The sequence below is a fragment of the Falco cherrug genome, assembly GCF_023634085.1.
Source record: "Falco cherrug isolate bFalChe1 chromosome W unlocalized genomic scaffold, bFalChe1.pri SUPER_W_unloc_1, whole genome shotgun sequence".
NCBI classification, from domain to species: domain Eukaryota; kingdom Metazoa; phylum Chordata; class Aves; order Falconiformes; family Falconidae; genus Falco; species Falco cherrug.
In genome coordinates this window covers 5683012-5705207 of record NW_026599288.1, presented here as the reverse complement: position 1 = coordinate 5705207, position 22196 = coordinate 5683012, and the positions used below count along the sequence as shown (strand labels likewise).

General features: G+C 37.5%; 1 protein-coding gene across 2 annotated transcripts; it reads right to left on the bottom strand.

Annotated features, from left to right (window-relative positions):
• Nucleotides 1-726: 726 nt before the first annotated feature.
• On the bottom strand, nucleotides 727-21935 carry LOC129734122 (polyadenylate-binding protein-interacting protein 1-like). 2 transcript variants are annotated; one of them, XM_055700216.1, is made up of 11 exons: nucleotides 21607-21935; nucleotides 20204-20385; nucleotides 13651-13839; nucleotides 10458-10570; nucleotides 8442-8553; nucleotides 7036-7161; nucleotides 5949-6055; nucleotides 4102-4219; nucleotides 3921-3975; nucleotides 3213-3306; nucleotides 727-1110 (listed from the first exon to the last, which is right to left on the bottom strand). In XM_055700216.1, the coding sequence occupies exons 1-11, from the start codon at nucleotides 21812-21814 to the stop codon at nucleotides 1017-1019; spliced, it is 1398 nt and encodes a 465-aa protein (XP_055556191.1). In that variant the 5' UTR covers nucleotides 21815-21935; the 3' UTR covers nucleotides 727-1016. The 2 variants fall into 2 exon arrangements, with proteins under 2 accessions (XP_055556191.1, XP_055556192.1); XM_055700217.1 differs by lacking the exon at nucleotides 3213-3306.
• Between the last annotated feature and the right edge of the window lie 261 nt (nucleotides 21936-22196).

The window sequence follows — 22196 nt, the reverse complement described above, 5'->3', positions numbered from 1 at the left end:
GGGGCAACACAGCAGCAGAAGTGTCCTGGTTTCAGCTGGGATAGAGTTCACTTTCTTCTTAGTAGCTGGTGCAGTGCTGTGTTTTGGCTCTGATGTGAGAACAATGTTGATAGGACACTGATGTTTTCAGTTGTTGCTGGGTGATGTTTATACTAAATCAAGGACTTTTCAGTTCCTTGGGCCTTACCAGGGAGAGGGCCAGAGGGGCACAAGAACTTGGGAGGGGACACAGCCAGGACAGGTGACCCAAGCTAGCCAAAGAGGTATTCCATACCATATGACATCATGCTGAGTATATAAACTGGGGGAAGAAGGAGGAAGGGGGGGACATTTGGCATTATGGTGTTTGTCTTCCCAAGTAACCGTTACATGTGATGGAGCCCTGCTTTCCTGGGGATGGCTGAACATTTGCACATTCCAAACTACAGTATGATTGTAAGCCCTCTCTATCACATGACCCTAAAGAATGATTTGAAATGGGGCCCTGAGCAATGGCAAGCCTTTGAACAAATCCTTCACAAACCACTTCTCATGATTTCATGATTTTGATCTAAAAAAATAAAATAAAATAAGTCTGTATTTGGATCATATGCTCTTTAGTTAAATACCTTTTTACCATATACAAGATCTGATAAGTCCTAATGTATATTAAACCAAGCAAGCAATTCAATTTAGATGAAGTTATTCTTCCTCTTTATCCCCCCTCAGAGAAATTTTATGGGACAGTTCTCCATTAAATTTTAATTTCCATTATGATACTTTTAAAATCAATTTTATTACAGCCAAAACATTGTTCATATACCTGTTCATAAAATAAACTATGATATATACACAGCATTTTAAGTTACAGGGCATAAGTTTACAGGTTTTGGCAGATTTTGTTTAACAAAATGGAAATTATATAACTTTTTCCAAGTACTAAGGTAAACTTCCTTATTTTGCTACAATTTTTGTATCCCCCTGTATTCTATCCATACCTAAACTGGTTTAATAATCTAACATTAATGTGTAACATCTCACTGTTCTCTCTTATGTTCTGATTCTAGACAGAATTTTTCATATGCTTCTTCAATTTCTGGATCCATCTGGTCATCAAGGTCATCAAAACACCTTAAAAAAAAAAACAAAACACACCCCACAAAAAAATGTTAAGTTTACATACAGGTTTTCAGAAACAGTAAATAAGTGAAATATTTATGTAGATGTCAAATATAACACAGAGCTTTATAAGTAGTAGTTAATTATGACATTTACTAAAAGGTGACAAAGAAGTAAAAAATTATGGGTACTAGGGAAACAAACAGAAGCCTTAAAGCAGCATAGATACATACAAATTGCTACACTCTCCATTTTAGATCATCTTATGCTGTCCACAGATTAAGAGACGAAAATAGTTTCCAAGATGATGGCAAAATACAATAATACGATAAAAACTTTCCAAGATTTAATAATGCACTTGCACGGATGTATTTACAAAAACATAATTAGCATAATATTAGCATAATTATAGTTGGTTAACATCCAAGTTCAAATACTGCATCAACTTTCTCAGTTGCACGCTAGTCAGAAAAAATATATTTATATAGAAAAACCTGTATTCCTATTTGTTCATATATGAAAGAAGGCAAACTTAATTTACCTCCCTTTTGCATCTGCCTTATATTACCTTCTATTACATGGTAACGAGTCTTTCAGAAAAAATCCGTCTCATTTAGGTCAGAGAAAAGACCGGATCCCATTAATGATAATTAGTATTGCACAGAGTGGAGACTACCACAGAGTTTCAAAATAAAGCTGGGAAGTGATGAGGATTACTGAATAGCTTGCTTTCTCCTCACAGTTATTGGGAAGTAACTTGAGTGTTCCTTGTTTAAGTCCAACTGGAGCATTCATCACCATAAACTAGGACAACAGAGTTGTAGCTTGAACATGATAGTGTCTATAATGCTAAATGGCCTTAAAATAAGTCAGCAGCTATTGACTCTCAAAGTGTGCATTAGTTTCAGGTGCCCAGCTTATTATCTTCTGTGCCTTAGTTCCAAACAAGGGAATCGGCATACACATTAAAGAAGCGGTCTACATATTTATTTGTTCCTCCTTTCCTGTAGAAGTATAGACTTTAAAAGGAACTCAACATAGAACCCTTCTCCCTGATGTCAGTCATGAGAAATAGTTGACAGAGGATCAGGACAGATTTGTCTGAGCTTTTCTTAAGACTTCAATAAAGAAGGTTCCACAGTCACCTTGCATGAAGGTTGACTCACAGTCTTCCACATGTCACTTCAGATTTGCTGTGTTTAACTGCTATCTGCCTCCATTTTGCATTTAATTTGTTCTAAGTACAGCAGTTCATGAGGGTAGTTTTTTCCACAGTATGAGCTTGTTGATTTCTGATGACATCTCTAATTTATCTTCCAAAGCTCCTGCAACTCCCCTGAGCTAGGTGTCATCTAAGTTTTCTAATTTACTAATAAAAACATCAATCCAGACCAGCACTCTTATCACACAAAACACAACACTGAAAATATTTTTGTGTATCAAATAATGATCTGAAACTCCTCCTTCAACCAGATGAGTACAAAGTTCAGAGCAATTTATTTTAGACTGTAATTCTTTCACTGTTTTCCTATCAAATTCTTATAAACCAGCGTCAGAAAATCAGACTATATTCCCATCTATTGCTTCCCCTTTTGCCATTAGGTTGCTTTTCTTGTTCTACAGAAATATCGAATAGCCATTTAATTGAGGGAATGCTACTTATCCTGAGGAGAGAAACTTAATAACCTCCTCCCTTTGAAAGACACTGAAAATTTTGTAATTTCTAGTTAGGATGTGTATGTGCATCAGTTGAATTTAGGTTGCCTCACTACCAACACCTGAAGGTCTATTGCTTCATTTTGCTTGCATGTTTGGTTTTTTTTTAAACGTAGAAGAGAGTATGTTTGTACATGTGCAAAAAATATCTGAAATTTAATTGCCCTACTCGGATAAATATAAAATTTGTTTCAAACTTGTGTGATTACAAACCAACTTAAACCTGAGCAAATACATAACTTCCATTGTAGAGCTAAATAATAATTATATTATTTAGTTTCATTTTTGTCAAGATTGGATTCCTAAGTCTACAGTAAAAATAACTACTGTTAAAACCAACCCAAAACAATGAAACAAACAAAAACCACCACCAACTATCACTCAAAAAGAAAACATACTGATCTCCAGGTCCTGATAAATCTGTTCCATTTTCTTCATAATCTGGAAACAAATTCACTCTTTCAAGCAACTCTTGGTATTTTTCTTGGTAATCTGGCATAGTAAAAATAAGACCAAGTAATACACAAGACTAGCCCTCTAAATTAACATACATCTATACAGTTTGAAAATAGCCTATTTAATGAAACTGTAAGTGGCATGAAACATTATAGAAAAAACCTCCTGCTACAGTGTTTTCTCAGGACATTAATCAACCTCTAAGAATGATATCTATCTTCCCAGAGAACTGTAAAGGTAGTCACAGATGTCTTTACCTCAAATGATGTCATGCCATGTTGTGCTCAGATTATAGAAAACAAACCAACCAAGGCAGAAACAAATCCTTTTGCTACTAACAAAGGACAAACAAAAGATGACTTGAAGATTTCTGGCTTCCTGGAGGTACCGAGCACCGATGACTATGGCATAAATTCTTCTGAACTATATGAACTCAAATGCACATTCTCCATTTCAAGCATTTACCTTCTTTTAATACAGAATAAGGCATGTGTTACACTAAGCCAGGAATTCTGACATAATTTTGTCTTAAGTTGTATGAGTTTCAGATATTTTAAGAACAACTTTTTATGTACTTCAACAGGACATAAACTTAATTACAACTTTTTAAAGAAGATTGAGAAGACAGGTATGCTAAGCTTGTGACATACCTGGATCTGCTGCAGTGAAAGGAACACCATCAGAAGTATAAAATGTTGGTTCATTCTAAGAATAAAGTTATACAGTAAGTTATATGCGTTCAGAGACAGTTGTTTGCAGCTTTCAGCAATATGATTGTCTATAAATCAAGTTAAATTCACATTAAGGAACTGAAGTTGTCTACATTCTTACCATAAAATAGTTTGGGTCATTTTCAGGGGTAGCTTCTGTATGTGGAGAAGTTCCATGAACTCTACCCCAGTTACTTGATCGTAGTTCTACTAGTTTCAGAAGCATGTGTTTCACATCTCTGAAATAAACATAAGCACCATAAAAGTTAGAATGTTTTGTGCTAAGCAATAATTGGGCTATATCTTGCATATACTAGATATCTAAATGTCAAGAAAAGCTCCAAAAAGGACAAAATTTGGCCCAGTCTGCAGATAATTTTGAGTTAGGGGTTTTTTTCTCCTGCAAGTCTAGATGCTTTATGTGTCCCTCTCAATTATGAGACACTCACTCCCTCTACTTCCTCTGTGGTGCAGGAGTCCATATGAAATAGAAACTGCTATAGTTTTAAAATCAAGATATGAAACCTGCAGCACAAGTTGAGGAATAAATCCTTTTCTTATAAAAGGATAGTACTGAGGAAAATAGGGGGTGATCTTCAAATTGTATTTTAATCATCTAATTTGTGCTCCTAACTTTAGCTCTCTAAATCACATTGCAGTTCTGTAGTCAACAATGAAAAGTAATGTCTCCAATACATTAGATGTCACCATCTGTAGAGGAATGAAGGCAGGTTAATTAGCATTGATAATATACAGCTGTGGGCTGGCTTCAGGGGTGGTGGGTTGGATGATGTAGATAAGGTGCAGCTGTGGCTGGTTCTGTTGAGAGGTTGGGCAGCTAATGAAGAGGGAGCAGCCAAAGAAGAGAGGAAGAAGAAGCAGAGAGAGGAGAGAATGTATGCCCTGGGTGAGGAAAGACAAGGAAAAGGCAGCAGAGGGACCTGCATGAAGAGTGTGTTGGTATGAGATGGTAAAAGACCTTGTTGCAGCTTGATAGTTTGGGGAGTGCTGCGACAACCATCCATTTAATCCCTAGAATAAAAGAAATTGCTTTCTTCTTTTAAGCAAGTCCATGAAGAAAAGTTCAGTGAGTCTCATTAAGGGGAGGAAAAAAAAAAATCATCAGTTGTTTCCTGTATTAAAAGAAGTTCATACTTCTGTGTCTTTGAAGCCTTGGGCTTGTGCTATCTATTTTCTCTGGTTCCTGAAGCAAGATTTTTCCTCATCTTCCCTGGGAGACAGCTAAATTTTAACCAACAGATGCTACAAGCTACATGCTGTCCTCCCTCCGTGTGGAAAGAGTTGAGGTCACAACATCTGAACCCTCTATCTGTTTTTTAGTAAGTTTGCAAGAATGAGGATGAAATACAGCAGGCAGAATAAGATAACCTCATGCATGCAGTTAATTGCAAATTGAGAAACAGAATACATTAGCCAACTATTTATTCTTTTCCAGCTTGTACTAAGAACCTGCCAAAAAGGTATATTCTCCAGGGAGAAGAAAAATAAAGCATATTCCATTTTGCCCTTACATTTATAGTGATTTGTATACTATACTTTTAAATCTGAATATAACAGCATTAAATATAAACTATGAGATATCACCAGTACTGCATTTTTTTATTTATACATGCTTTTATAGCCTAAAGCACTTAAGGGAGATTTCAACATTTAAAGGTTTTTAAAAAAACAAAACAAACAAGAAAACCACCAAACACACACCACCATCTCATTAAGTGAAACATGCATCTCTAATAAAAGATAAAAATAAAAAAAACCCAAAAGTGAAACACACACATCCCAACTGAAAATTACTTTTTGTTACATAGGAAGTGACCAAATATCACCTTATTTTTCATAAATGTAAATTTTTAAGGTAGTTTTGGACATGTTCCTTGTTCTTGAAGATTTTTAAGGTGTTCCGTTTAATATAAAAACAAATCAGTGCACACAAATTTATCTTCTCACCTGCTACAGTTTGCATCCAAAACAACATTTTCAATTCTCTGAATCATTTCCTCCATATCATTCTTTCCTTTTTCTTTCCAGGCATCTTCTAAAACTGAGCCTGTCAACTAAAGACAAGGAATTAGTAATATATTCTTTTTTAAACAAATTATAAACTTTAAGAAACTGTCAACAGAAGAGATTCTGTAACAATCCATAACATTTAGATGCAGTGTGCAACTACCAGAGGGTCAAAGGTCCCAATCTCCTATATCTTTTTACTAAACAGATTAATAGACCTTGCGCATAGTTTATCATACTGTCTGTAGTCTAAAATAACTCTATGTCCAATGTTTATGTTGCCGAGAAGTTCACTTTCCTCCTTTCAGTCTTGAAACATGATTTTGAAACAACTCTCCAGCAATTTAATTACACTGTGAAACAGTCACATTACAACAAAATGCATACATGTAACATTTTTTTAATACTGCAGTGATTTCTTGTGAAAAATCATTACACTTCATCTTTCTGAAGTTGCGCATCAGTGGGACATGGAGATTGCATTTGACCATCCTGTTACTTGGGATGCATTGACACACTCCCTCCCATCCTTTTACCTAATAAATTATCAATTTCTAATTACCCATAATTAGAAATCTCTCCATATTACTTCATTTATAGCTGTTAACCACATACTATAGTGCTGACCTACAGAAGGGATCATGTGATGTGGCTAACTCTGTTAGGCTGGATCTTGAATCTGTGGCCCAGAAATCCATTCTAGCCTGTGGCACAAAGAAATAGGCTTTTGATTCCCACACACACACACACTGGTTCACCAGCAGGAACTATATATGACCATGTCTCATTTTCCTCACTTTCTACCATCAGCTGTCACGTATCCTATTTTTACTTATTCCAGATGAAAAAAAAAAAATCTTAAGAAGAAAAAAATCAAAGTATCTTAGTATTTGTATTTAAAATATATTATGATCTACATTATATAAACAAGTAGTGCTCATGAGCTTCCCTCTTTCATTCAGAACTATGATGATATATTTAAAAGAATTAAAAACTAATTTTTCTTCTTTTAAAACTACTGTCTCACCTTCAGCAGCTTCACTGCACACATCAAATTATTATCCACAGGATTAGAGAAGAGCGCATTTAGTAATTCCCGAAGGCCTTCTTGAAGAATTTCTGCACGTGTTACCTGTCCCTTTGTTCCTTTAATCTGAAAAATATATTTTAAAAAAACAAACCACATCTAAAAGACTTCAGGTTTAGAAATTAATTTAGTCACATTTTCTCTCTCAAATGCTGTATGATTTGATTTGTGATTAACATTGCTGACCTTTTCAGTTGGAAGAATATGCTAAATACTGTAACTATTCTAGAACACAGACTTTGAGTAGTATGCTTAGTATTCTGACATATACATAACAATGCTTGCATAGCATTTTGTTTCTTTGCTAATGAATTGCAAAGAAAAGCTGCAAAATGCCTGGCAAGTAGTCCACATCATCCCAAATTCTCAGAATCCCATGCTCTTTCCCATCCTACATTATGCATTCTCTATAGCTGTAGAGTAGCTTACTTCTAGAAGGCACTCGATACATTTAAAAATTATAGAAAACAGTTTAAAAATAAATGGTATACTCCAATCTGGGCAGCTCCGCCTCCCCCAAATCCTTTGGAAAAATTCCTTTTTAATTCTAGCAAGTGAAAACTAGATTTCAAGGCCCACTTATGAACAAAAATGGAAGAGTCAGAGAGTTTTCTTTCCTCATGCCAGCAGAACGTTTTTTTATGGTGTCTGCTTAAATCAAATCTTTGAAATAATCCAGTGAAAAATATATTTTTAAGGGCACTACAGCAGTCAGTGACCTTATCAAACTCACAGGTATAAGAGTAAAAGAATTATGTGCACATACAGTTTTTTGTACAGATCAGATACAAAAAACTGATTTAGATATAAGATTTCATGCTTTATGTATAAGCCTAGGACTCAACCTTTGAAGAAATCTCTTTAAAGGTCTGCATTTTTAATTGCTCATTTTGAAGATTCCCACATCTTCCTCAAGCATTTGATAATAGCTCCTATTAGTAGCTGAATATTGATTTACATGGGTTACTGATACTGATCTGCTTCTGCTAGGTTGTAACATTTCCTATGTCGGTTAAGTGCAATAATATGGTAGTTTTACCAGACAAAAGAAAATACCAAAAGCTTAATTCCAAAGGTGATTTATGGCTGGTTCTTTTTATGAATTCTTACTAATTTTTCTTTTTATTAAAAAAAAAATATCTTTATAGACTTCTCTTCTGGTGATCTTGTCCTTTTTTGTTTATCTGTTTCTTGGACACACATTATAATGAAACTGTTCTAAAGTTCTTTTACTTTATTCCCCTCTCCCTTAAAAAAACACATCTCAAATGATATTCCATTTTAGTGTTTACCTAAACACAACAAAAATTAATGAAGAACCATCTGACATGCAACTGCCATCTTACCTCTAGGTTAACGTAAAGTTCAGCTAAGAACAACACAAAGGCATGAAATTGTTTTCTAGTAGTCTTGTCTCCTTTGGCAGCTTCATCTCTGTTTTCATACTCTGTTTGACACCTGAAGACATTAAAACAAAAATCATATAATCTGTAGACATCCCAACATATGTATCATGCTACTTATTTAATAGAATGCTAAGAACTTATTCACTGCATTAAAACTGTTAAATCATACTTCCTAGCATTCAGCATTTGTGAAGGAAGTGAGAGGACTTCACAAAGACAATGTGGATTTTTATTCTTCTAGATGAATACATATGATTACATGATTGTTTTCAAGCACTGAGATGTCCAAGACAGCAGAATGAAATAGAGCAAATTGCAACCTGTAAAAATCAAAAGACAATTAAGTTACACAGGTTATATATTAGAATATGGGTCCAGGAAGTTTAACATGGGCATCCAAACATAACAGAAATAAAAGTAGGTATACTCTGAAAGACATTTTCCCCCTTTCAGGGTGCTGCCCACATTGTCTTAGAGGCCTTTACACTTATTAGATAAATTCTTGATCCCATCATTTTAAGTGAAAGTGATGCATAATTTAGATATAAATGCAGATACTGAGGATTAAGATAACATGGCAGTGGGGTAATTTTCTAGTATTTAACACCTGTGTCAAAAATATACAAGTTCACATAGCAGTTCAAAACCAAATTAAAAAATATTTGAAATAAGAAGGAAAGCAAGACAACCTCCAACATATTCTCAATGGTTATGTAATAGATTAAGAGAAACTGAGAAACTGAAAAATTTAAGGAGTTGAAATAAAAAAATTTGAAGCAGAAACTTAGGCTGAGAAACAGGAGTTCTCTGTATTCATATTGTTAGCTTGTTTATCTCCCTCTTTCCCCCCAATTCCATCCATATTAGCAATAAAAACATAAACAACTTTAAATTTATGGCTTCAGGGTGCCAAAAGGAATGTTATCCGTTGGATTGGCTCTAAAACCAGGAGTCAGATAATCCAACATTAACAGGGAATTCCTTCAATGTATTGTTCAAGTAACAAACATAGTTTAAACAAAAACAAACACACACACACAAAACACCCACCAAAGCCAACCACAAGATAAAAGTGATAACTTTGAAGGCAAAAAGACTCATCTGCTTTGGGATAAGGGGGGGGGGGGGAAATCAGCTTCTCCATAAGGTACCATTCTCAATTAACAGCAATGCATTTTGATGATCTTTTAAGTTTATCATTCCTTTGCTCCTAAACATAAGTGGACTAAATGAAACTTTTAAAATAAGGAGCAAGCCTGAAGCTTAGAAAGCCAAAAGTCCTTAAAGAAAAAAGGCTAATTTCTAAAGAATTCTTAAGTATTGAAGTGTACTACTCCTTCAAATGTCATACAGTAAGATTTAAAAGGAAATGCATCCATTTGAAAAACATTGCTTTTTTTATCAACTATGAAGTCTAATAATTATTAAACCATAAGCCCTCAAATTCTGTAGTAACTGAAAATTGAAGAAATTTATCCTGGATTTTATGCATCTACTTCATAGGCGTAAAGTCAGTTAGCCAATCAATGAATAATCTTTACACAACTGCAGCCAGAAAAGTAATTAAAGAAAAAACACAATGAAATAAGAGTCAAAGGACAAGGACAGTACATGTATGTGCATTTAGTATAAAGTTGACTAGCTTTTCAGTCCAGGGTTGGGGATTCTCTCTATGTACTGCATTACATTTACCCTGTAATTCAGTACCAGTCTAATATACACAGATCAAAAGAGCCTACAGAACCCCGAATTGAGTCCTATTTCCATATTTAAAAATATAAAATTATTTTAAATATATGTATTTGATATCCAGTATGTACCTGTGCATTAATAATCCTCAATCTAAACTTCTATTTTAAATATGTACCTCTCTGCATGCTATGTTAAGAGTTACATACAAAAAGAGAAAGACAACCTAAGAAAGTAATGCACTTAAAATAACATGCTGACACTGACCTTTGAAGTAACAACTGTCGGAAGTTCCCACTTTGCGAACTAATAGTTAGATGGTGAGATAGATAGTTACACAACCGTGCTCCCATGTAGGAAAAATTTGGGACAGATGTGGCCTTCCAAAATAAAAATGGAAAAATAAATTATTCATAAAAGTCATTATTAGGTTATCAGGAAATGCCTTTAAAAGCTTTTTGGAAAACTGTGTTTAACAACAGTTGACTAGATAATTGAAGAGCAGAAGATTAATTAAACTACAGAATAGCAAACTCCTGATTCAGATATTAAAACTGTATCATTACAGTTAATAGCTCTTGATGAGTCCTTTTTTCTAAAACAAATACAGTTACTGTTGAACATTTATACTTTTATCATCTAAAAACAGGTGGTGGCAACAAGATTCCACAACACACACTGTCTGAAAAATATTTTGCTTTAAATCCGATACTTGAAAATTTCAAGAGATGAATTCCCAATTACTTTTTTCATGAGTGTCTACATTCAACCTCTCTTAGAACTTAAAGCAGAACATCCCCTTATTTTGGCCATTTATTACTGCTCATTTGTTTTGAACTCTCTTTTAACAAGAGTTGAATTTGAGATTATTTCTCAGATACAGCTTCAGTGAAAAGATGTTCTGGTCTAAGTAACTCTACCAAAAAAAACCCCCAAAACCAGGGATACTTATAATTCATTAAATTTCTCCTTTGGCTTTATCATCTTTGAACGTTCCTTTTACATCTTGATCATCTATTAGTGCTATAGATGTCCTTGCATACTTCTCCTTCTAACATGTTTGAAAAAAGCATCTTGCCATTATCATGTCATTGCATTATAGCTAGTTATCTTCTACAGGCAGAGGAAAATATACACTCAATGTAACTGTACTATGTGCATAACATTGCTGGAAAGAACTGAGGTATCTTTGGAAGATACAACAAATTTAATTACTTAAGTTAATTACTTAAGATAGTCAATTCTACTTTAGTTTCCCATAAGAGGCATGTGAAATAGCAAACGAGCTTTTTGGTGCTTTGATTCAATCAGTTCCTTGGACTAGAAGAGATGCCTCCCTTTTTATAAGGCAAAAAACATCACTTAAATTACTCTTCCCTAAAAATAACACAACCAAACCCACACCCGACTTCCTCAAACCTCGTGTATTTTTTAAAACCATTATCTTCCTAATTAGTTGGTCTGTATTTGTGGTTGCATCAAATACTGAAACAATTCAATTTTGGGTATTATGACCTGGCATAGCACACAGAGACCAAAGAAAACCACCTCACATCATCTTCATAACCAATCATTATAGTATAATAACATCTTCCCTGAATTACTGTTGCTTGGTAATCCCAGTTTACCTCCAACTCAAAAAGTTACAATCTAAACATGAAGGCTAGTCTACCAATATGTATCTTGAGAAATTTTAGTTGCTGTAACAGCAACTATCCACTGTATTAACTAAACAGTCAAGATTCTTAATCCATGAAGTCAGAGTGTTCAGCTTTTGGAAGACAAGAGAACTGGCACTTCACTCTGTTGAGACATAAATGGATTAGGAAGAACAGGGGGAAGTAGATAATTCATTCTTATAGACAGGCTATGATACCCGATACCCAGATGAAGAGAAGACTGTACAGGACTTGGGTTTCTTTCATTTTGGCCTTTTTCCTTCACAAACCTAGCATCTATAAATCTGCTCAAACATCACTGAAGCAGATGCTTATAAACATACTTCAGAAATTTTAATTGAAGTTTTGTGATAAACCAGGACGAGGAAACAAATACTTGAGCAGAAGCTCGACAGAAGAATAATAAGCATATTTGACTGACACTCAAACACTATTGTACACAGACATATAACAGCTAAAATCATATGCTTTTGGATACTAGGACAGCATTTTGCATTGAGCTATATTTTATTTTTCACATAAAACTGTTATATTTCAGACTGATAACACTCAATGCTTCTCAGTTAAGGAAGGCATAGCCAACCTTAACATTGGACTCATTTTAAATAGGTAGAGAAGAAGGGGCAACATTAAAAGACTTACATTAAATGAGTCTATTTAACATATATAAAGTTATAAATAGGATAAATTCATCTTTTTTTTTCTTCCAATAAAGTTATATGGAATATTTTCATCTTTTATTAACTATTCTCCATGAGTCCAAATAAAGGATGGGAAAATGATGCTGCCAAACACAGAACAGGTAATCTTAACATCTAACTAAACTGTTCTGAATTAAACGTGCATCAATTCTGTAATTATAATAAGAAACTTAAGACTCTACAGTTCTGTACAATGACTAGTCATGCAGCTTCTACATACCCCAGATTATTTCACAGTAAAAAAATTCTGCAAGTATTTGCACTTAAAAGGTAAATAAAGTTTACATTCTTCAAGGCAGAATTTGAAAGCAACTCAGGAAAGTGACACCCCCAATGTAATAAATAGCAAGCACAAGCATGACTTCATTCTCTGCAGCAAGCCCAGAAAATTGTAACAGCAGCTCATTTGCTTAGCAACACACATTAAGCTGTTCTTTCCAATGGCTCCCCAATTAGTACAGAGTTCAGTTCAAGGTCTCTGTCCTCATTTCCATGGCCATCAATGGGACTGGACCTAGTTACCAGCAGACTAGCTTTCCTTTTTTCCAACTACGCTGTTCTGAAATAGGTATAATTCCAAATGAAGAACAAAGCCTGTCGGTAAAAGAGCATTTCCCAAAGGGTGATGTGTACAGTAGGTAGATATTTAATTCCTTGGTATTTAAAAAAAATAAATTTATAAGTATTATGAAGAATTTTTTGTAGGATAAAAATGTACAGCTGACATTGCTTAAGAGTTTCTTCAGTCCATACTATATAAATCCAGCAATTCAAATGTAACTCCTTTATAACTGTTGTAATTTCAATTCTAGTATGTGACCCAGGAGATTCAAATACACAGCAAAGGAAACAGAGTAAATCATGGAAATCTATCAACCAGCCAAGTATCCCATACTTGAGCTATCATTTCAGTTTATTGAGAAAAATCTTTCCCTGTACGTTTCAGTCTAAAAAGAAAAAAAAATCAAACTGTTAAAATACTATGTAGGGAAAATTATATAATAATACTAGCATGCATGTCTTGGACACTAGGTAACAGAGGCATAACATCCGTGTTATAAGACAGAATACACAGGCTACCTGCTGATATACGAGTTCAACAAGTTCTTGCAAAGTTTCATCTGCAGTGACCCAGCCATTCAGTGTTTTGGCAAACTGCTCTATTTCAGTTTCAAAACAACCTGGTTGCTCGGCGAGATGATTTAGGAAGTCTTGTACATATTCTGCCAAAGTCAGATAGCCATCATATCCATCTTCAAAGGATGAATCCTATAGTAGTGAAACAATATACCAGCTATTTAAAAGGAACCTAAAATAAAGTTGTTACACTTATTATCTCCTGAAGTAACCATATAGTCCTTAGTCTTGAGTAACTCCTGATACTCTGCATATTTGATAGTGATTTTCATTACACAGTTCACTTAAACATTTTTAGAGAGCATAGACCTCAATGTATCAGAATGCTCCAGTAGTCCTATCATCTTAAAGAACTAGGTAACATGTTTTTATAGATTAGGGTCTCCCAGCAAAAGACATCAAAATACAGATTTAAAAGAAATCAGTTTGCCAAATTAGGTGTAAGATCAACTAACAAAGTAAAGAATAAAACTACCAAACTGAGGCTCAACACTCTTTCCTGATGTGCACACAATCTGTGCTACAGATATATGAACTGTAGAAGGAAAAATAATTGAAATTGGAAACAAAATATTTTGAGCTTACATAGAGTGCAAAAATGCTCCAAAATATGCAGGAGGGGGAGAAATTACAGAAATACAGTACAGCATAGCATTCCCATGTATAAAACACAGCCAGGAAAACTGATCTTTTAAAGTCAACAAATTTGCATCTCTTGGCAATGGATGAAAGACTACAAGGCATGAAATGAAACTATTCAAATGGTATTGCATTAATTTGCAGTTACTGAGGTTAAAAATCAGACCTAAATGCACCTAGTCCCTAAAGAAAGGGGGAGCTGGGAACAATACCACTTTATCAATGTTTATGCTTCTGCTGATGGAACAGAAGGCTGCTAATTTTGTCCATTCAAAAATGAATGTATGCAACAGTCTCTAAAGTCAATGCTGTTCTGAATTATTACAATGCTAGTATATGAGAGGAATAACATAGGAAGCAACATACTTTGTGATGTAACTAGTAATAACAGTACAAAAAATTTACTTTGTCACACTATACAAAAGATTGTGAGAAGTATCTCATATGAGATCTCAGAAGCACAAACAGGAGCCTGAAAAAAGATTGCTAAAGAACTGACTTCTAATTAGTGATTCAAGACATAAGGGTAACATACAGGATATCAGAATTCTCAACTGATCTACTATTTAGCATGAAAAAGATTTAACATCTATCTACTGTAATGAAAAAATGAGCTAAAAACGATAAACCAGTTCTTCTTTACTTAGTGGACATGAATATATTTATAAAGTCAATAATTATATTCTCCTTTTCCCCACCACCCCTCCCTTAATGAGGGGATATCTTTACTTTCTGTCTTCAAAACGCTTTCGTCTCTTCTCTACTGTGAAACGACACGAATCTGTGAAAGATAAAAGCCCTGGATATGAACTGCGGAGCAAGACAGCTATACACTGATGAAAATCAAGTACTGACATTAATTTCACAAGTTGTGAAGAACGTGTGGGGGGAAATGCAGATTTTCCAAAATTCTTCAAAGATCCATGTTGTAAGGGTATACAACTTAAGCTAATGAGGGACACATCAATATAACTGAAGAAAAACTAGAAACATTTCTTATGACGTTGTGGTAATTTGACCCTGGCTGGATGCCAGGTGCCCACCAAAGCCACTCTGTCACTCCCCCTCCTTAGTTGGACAGGGGAGAAAAAAACCAAACAACCAAGAGGCTCATGGGTCAAGATAAGAACAGGGAGATCACTCAACAATTATGTCACAGGCAAAACAGACTTGAATTCGGGAAATTAGCTTAATTTATTACCATTCAAACCAGAGTAGGATAATGAGAACTAAAAAACAAAACTTAATAACACCTTCACCCCACCCCTCCCTTCTTCCCAGGATTAACTTCACTCCCGATTTCTCTACCTCCCCCCCCCCCCAGAAGTGCAGGGGAACAGGAAATGGTGGTTACGGTCAGTTCATCACACATTGCCTCTGTCGCTTCTTCCTCCTCACACTCTTCCCCTGCTCCAGCATGGGGTCCCTCCCACAAGAGACAGTCCTCCATGAACTTTTCCAACGAGTCCTTCCTACAGGCTGCAGTTCCTCACACACTGCTCCAGTGTGGCTCCCTCCCACGGGGTGCAGTCCTTCAGGAACAGACTGCTCCAGCATGGGTCCCCCAAAGGGTCACAAGTCCCACCAGAAAACATGCTCCAGCATGGGCTTCCCATGGGGTCACAGCCTCCTTTGGGCATCCACCTGCTCTGATGTGGGGTCCTCCACAGACTGCAGGTGGATATCTGCTCCACTGTTAACCTCCACAGGCTGCAGGGGGACAGCCTGCCTCACCATGGTCTTCACCACAGGCTGCCAGGGAATCTCTGCTCCAGCAACAGGAGCACCTCCTCCCCCTCCGTCTGCACTGACCTTGTTGTCTGCAGAGTTGTTGCTCTCACATATTCTCACTCCTCTCTTCTGCTGCAATTCTGTTGTGCAGATTTTTTTCCCCCTTCTTAAATATGCTATCGCAGAGGCACTACTATCACTGATTGACTTGGTTTTGGCCAGCAGTGGGTCCATCTTGGAGCCAGCTGGCATTGATTCCATCAGACATAGGGGAAGCTTCTAGCATCTTCTCACAGAAGCCACCCCTGTAGACCCTCTGCTATCAAAACCTTGCCACACAAACCCACTACAGATATTTAATTAAGTAGAATATTTGCCCAGTGAATACTGAAGACAGTTACTTAATGTGTCCCACCAGAAATAGGAAAAAAAAAAAAAAAGGGTTTAAGGAAATGGTGGCAAATTGTTACTACTCATAAGGATAAAGCCTTCAACAGCCTGATCCAAATTGGTTTTGCTTTGAGTTGGGGATTGAACCAGAAGAACTTCAGAGGTCCTTTCCAACCTAAAGTATTCTACGATTCTAACTGGAGCTTATGAAGCCAAAAATAAAAGCTAACAGGCCTCTGTGTAACTTGCTAAATACTCTATTTCTCTAAAGGAAATCAGCTTTTACTAGGCAATTTCAAATGGCCCAGTAAAAGTTCTGTACAATAAAGTTAAACTATTTTGTTCCACAGAACTAGGACATTACCTTGCAACAACTGCAGCTTAGTCACATATGGCTGAACTAGCATCTCTCCAAACCACCTGTTCAAAACCTCTCCATACAGGTTGTAAGGGATACAGTTGCTGTAGCTAGTAAAAGCTGCTGCTCTTTCTGACAGCCATCAGGTTGTTAAAAGATCCTCATTTAGCACAGAGGAAGGTATCTTCTCAACCTCACCTGATAAAAATTCAATCTTGGAGGAAAACATCCTTGTTCTGGAAGGGGCTCCAATCCCATTTAGTATATTGGTGTCCCTGTATTCATACTCCTCTTCCCATTTTGTAATTAAAAGACTAAACACAGAGGCTAAACTCAGCACCACATTCATCTACCTATACTAAATATGCAACTTCAAAGGCAGTCTAGGTTTTAGTAACTATTCCAGGGAACATAAATTAATAAATCAAACATTATTATATGTTGTATATTGGTAAATTAGTAACACTTGATACTATCAAAACTAATTAGATTTACTCCAGTAACTTCTAGACATAAACCACTTGTGTTTCTCACTGGCAGATTTTAAGATTTAACAGAGAAGACAACACCACATATTGTAACAGTTAAGGGAAAGTAAAGCAAATTCCTCTTGGTTATTTTTAAACAGTAGTTGGCTAACAGGAGTGTATAGGTTCACACGGGGGGGGGAAAAAAAAAAAAAAAAAAAAAAAAAGAGAGAGGCTGGGGGGAGATTCCACCTAAGATAATACAAATCTCACTCCTAAAACTATAAGTGAGAACATTATGCCCTTCTGATGGAGTGACAGCCATATTATTTTCATATACCCATGCCAGAGAACAAGCCTGACATTTCCTACTGGCAATCCAAACCTAAATCTAGTCACCAATTCTACTGCAGACATCCACAAATTCCTATGGGATAGACATCTGTATAGAAACAGAGAATACCACAGATGTCTTTCCTCCCCAAAGTCCTGATGTATTGGGTCTGGCTGAGCCCCATAGCAGCCCTCACAGTGCTGTGCTTTGTATTGGTAGCTAGAAAGGTGGTGATAACACACCAGTGTTTTGGCTACTGCTGAGCAGTGCTCCCATGGCATCAAGGCTGTCGCACCAACAGTCCCCCTGCCTCTCACCAGTAGGCTGGGGGTGGGCAAGATCTTGGGAGGGGACAGCCAGGACAGCTGTCCCAAAGTGACCAAAGGGATATTCCATACCATATGATGTCTGCTCAGATATAAAAGCTAAGAGAAAGGAGGAGGAAGAAGGGGCATTCATTATTTATGACATTTGTCTTCTGGAGCAATTGCTATGTGTACTGAAGCCCTGCTTCCTGGGAAGTGGTCAAACATCACCTGCTGATGGGAAGCAGAGAATAACATCTTTTGTTTTCCTTCGCTTCCTCACATGTGACTTTTGCTATTGCTTCATTAAACTGCCTTTATCTTGACCCACAAGTTGGGGTTTTTCCATCTTATTTTCTCCCCTCTCCCTGTTCTTCTGAGGAGGGAAGTGATAGAGCAGCTTGGTGGGCACCTGGCATCCAGCCAAGGTCAACCCACCACAGTCCTTTTCTAAAAATTCTAGTATGCCTTGGATGCTGTACCCCTTAAAGCAGGGGTCCTCAAACTTTTTAACCAGGGGGCCGGCGCGGATGCAGTGGCAGGCAGTCATCTGCGGCTGCTTGGTTTCCCCCCCCCAACCCCCGGCGGGGGGGTTCTGTAAATACCGGGGGCCGGATTGAGGACCCTGGGGGGCCGTATCCAGCCCACGGGCCATAGTTTGAGGACCCCTGCCTTAAAGTATCTTCATAGGTAACCGATAATTTTGAGTATCAGAACTAACTGGAGATTAATTAATCTAATAATCAAGTGTTATATGGACACAAATAGTAATTACAGTAATGTACAATCAAACAAGATATCAACACATTATTTCTAAAACAATAATTGCCTAATAAATAGCAAAACCAATGTGAGTTTTCAGATCTAAAAATTCCAGGCAACATTATAAGTGAAAGCTAATTATTAATTCTAAATCAGAAAAACAGAAGTTTTTCAAAACTTTGTTTTGATTCAAATTCTAAAATTCATGATAAAAATCTGTGTAATAGTAAGGTATGTTAAATTCCTTATTTTTATTGCAGGTGGACCCAGTTTATGAAACCTAAAAAGCAACACTGCTGGCCTCAAAACTTTGTAATTATACATATGCACAGGCATGCCATTCAAAATGGCATTTTTTCTTTATAGGAAACATGTAACATACTGGGGCAAAGTAGCATTTTTCCCCCTAGATTATCCATTCACTGAAGCATGTTCGTATTGGCATTTGTCAACAGTTGTATATTGGCTATGGGCTTGTATTATCCAGGATAGTGATTTTATTCAGTAAGCTGGCAAAGCTGGTAACATCCAGACAACATAGATTTTACTGTGAGGAAAAAACTTCAAAACACCAAACCACCATGTTTAGCATTCAAATAAAGTATTTTTCTGCAAGTTATTAAAAATCTATTTGTTTCAGTATAATTGTTGATTATCACTTGATTGTATTTGTAAAATAGTTCCCATCTATTTATACATAGTACCAGAATTTGTCTGCTTGCATAACATAACAAAAAGATATTCCAAGAATTCACATAGATCTTCCCTGGAGTAGAATTAGTGCAGCAATAATATGGAAGACAAGGGGAATAGAAAATAAGAAATATCAACTTTTATCATGTAACAAACCTACAATATTGATCTGAGATTACCCTTAGTCTGGCTGCAAATATATTTCATATTACGTATGTGGGTAGGTTAACTGCTAGGAATAAGCCTAACCCTGCTTTTTTGCCCTTTGGCAATACAATATCACTGAAGGAATTAAAAAGACACATACACACAATGGTACATAGAAGTTAGGCAGTCATGGACAATCATACCTATAGCACAGTAAATTTAGGAAAGACAAAGCCTGTGCTTCAAAAAACTAAAGTTCAAGCTTTCTCCCACACTTGCTTCAAAAAACTGTGAAATCTGAATAAAAGTGCAGCTAAGCTTTTACTTAAAATGCAGTGCAGATGTAACTACAACAGAGGCAGTCACCAAAAAGACAGCTTACTTTGATGTTGGGTATAATCAATGCTTGGTGTAATCAACAAGGAATGCTGTTATGTGCAGCAAGCTTTAGCAAAATATCTCACACTAAAGGCACTCACATGCAGCATAACATTCACTCATTATCACTTAACATTCTGGCTGTGTCTCTGGAGGCTGTCATCTGAATTTTTTGGAATCTCTTCAGCAAATGCAGCATCCAAGTTATCTGATACACAAGATCTCAAGAAAACATTGTTAATTTGAAGATAAGTAAATTTGTACATACTAAAAAGAGAAGATAAACACTCACTGCAAAGTTCTGATTGAAGTTCTGGTTGTATCCTGATGGATAAAACTCAGGTGCTTTAACAGACAACTTTGATGTTACCACAGGAGCCACAGCCACCTGAGATTCAGCCATTTCTGGTCCAGAATCAGGAACTAAAACTTTATCTTGCGATCCAGATGGAATTCTTGCAAGTTGCAGGTGTTCTGAAAAGTTTTTGTTAACAGCTTTTCTTAGAAATTGCTAAATTAGTATTTATTCACAGAGTACATCACTTTTTGGATTTTAAATACACTTATACTAGAAATATACTTCAAATATTTTGGTTTCTTCTTAAATGTGGATAAAGTTTTCACTTTAGCAAACTATAGATGCCTTTCTGTCATGTAGAAAGCAAACACAATGTTCATGTGAAGGTGACACAAAAAAAAGGGGGGGGAAGAGCCTTCTCCTCCCCTATGAAAACATGTTTTCTAAAAGAGCTAACCTGAGAAACTAGTACATATTTTTCTGATATGATTGCTGGTTTTGTGGGGTTTTCATAGATTTCAGATGCAAAGGCAAGGCTTTGAAGGTCAATAAATGGAAGACATGAGTAATTTTTAGCATAATCCTGAAAGACACTTAACTATCATCGCTCTCGTACACCATTTGCAAAAAAACCCTATGTAACGGGGGTTTTAAACCACATTTTCCAAATCTATCTTTATAGATTAGCTCCTAAATTTATTGAAAACAGAATCTGATATCTACCTGAAAAAGCTAACCAGCAAACAATACTTTATGTTACTGTTGGGTTGGGTTTATTTTTTGGTAAACCTTTAGATCAGAGTTAAAGAGCTCTTCAATAAGGGGAAGACTGAGACCATTTGCAATCAGATTAACAAATGGATAAAACACACATACAGATGTGCAGGCACAGAAAGGGAGGGACGGACAGAGAGGTGTTGTTAAGCAGGCTGCAAAGCAACATCACACCTTTACTTAGGCACAGGTCCATAGCTCAGAAACATGAGCACTCCATCTAAGGAAAAGTGCACTTGTCAGGCCAACTACGCAGCTCATCTCCATACCGTGCCGTGAGTAGCCAGGCAGGCGCCCGGGATGCGCAGAGCCCTAGCCCTCAGGCCATGGTGGCCACTCAGTACTTAGGTGTAGGGTGTGGGAGAAAGGACGCGTCTCTGTGAGCAGGCCGAAGGGAGGAGTGTGTGTGTGCGCGTGTGTGTAAGTCCCGGGACCCCACTCGCAACAGAACGGCGAAGGGGATGGGGGGGGGTGGGGGGTTGTCGGAGCAGCAAGCGAAGCAGGAGCAGGGCAGTGCACGCAAAGGAAGGGAACGCGCCGGAGTTTAGGAGGCCGCTCCCCAACAGCTTCGGCATCAGGGGCCTCCGGAAAAGCGGAGGGGGCCGCTGCACGGCAGCCAGTACCTGCGTTTCCAGTGCCCAGCGGCGCCGTCCTCGGAGGCCGCAACGGTTCCTGCTGCGGAAAGAGGCCGCCTGACTTGTGCTGCTCAGCCGAGCCTGAACTGTGGAAACCACTACCCCCGAAACAGGCCCCACCGCCATTCTCCGACACACCCACGCTGCCTCCTCGACCCCGGCCAGCACCTGGAGCTCGGTCGAAACTATCCGACATGCTCGGGCCGGGAGTAGCTCAGGCACTCATGGGAAAGAGCCAGCGACTCAGTTCCGCTTCACCGCGGCCCAAGCCCTTCACTTTCAGTTTCACCCCCACACGCACCGCCACGATGGTCGCGACCCAGAGTGGCTCACAGCGCCCCCTCGCGGCCTCGCACAACCCGTTGCCATAACAACCTCGGCGTCGCAGGGGCCTAGCACCGCCCGCCGCCGCCGCCGCGACGGGGTGGAGGGTGGCCCGCCGGGCGGCCGTTGGCGTCCGCGACAGCTGCCACTATTGAGGAGGCCAGCTCAGCCGCCACGGGTTAAAGGCTCTCGCCCGGATTTCTGGCCGCGTTGCCAAGCCCACGCGTTCAGAACTGATGAGTCAGGCTCTTCCC

Coding starts and splice junctions, on each gene's coding strand:
- LOC129734122 (XM_055700216.1), bottom strand. CDS start 21,814: ATGTCGGATAGTTTCGACCGAGCTCCAGGTGCTGGCCGGGGTCGAGGA. Junction 10,571..13,650: donor TTGAACTCGTATATCAGCAG/GTAGCCTGTGTA, acceptor TTATTTTGGAAG/GCCACATCTGTCCCAAATTT. Junction 4,220..5,948: donor TTGGATGCAAACTGTAGCAG/GTGAGAAGATAA, acceptor TGTTTATTTCAG/AGATGTGAAACACATGCTTC.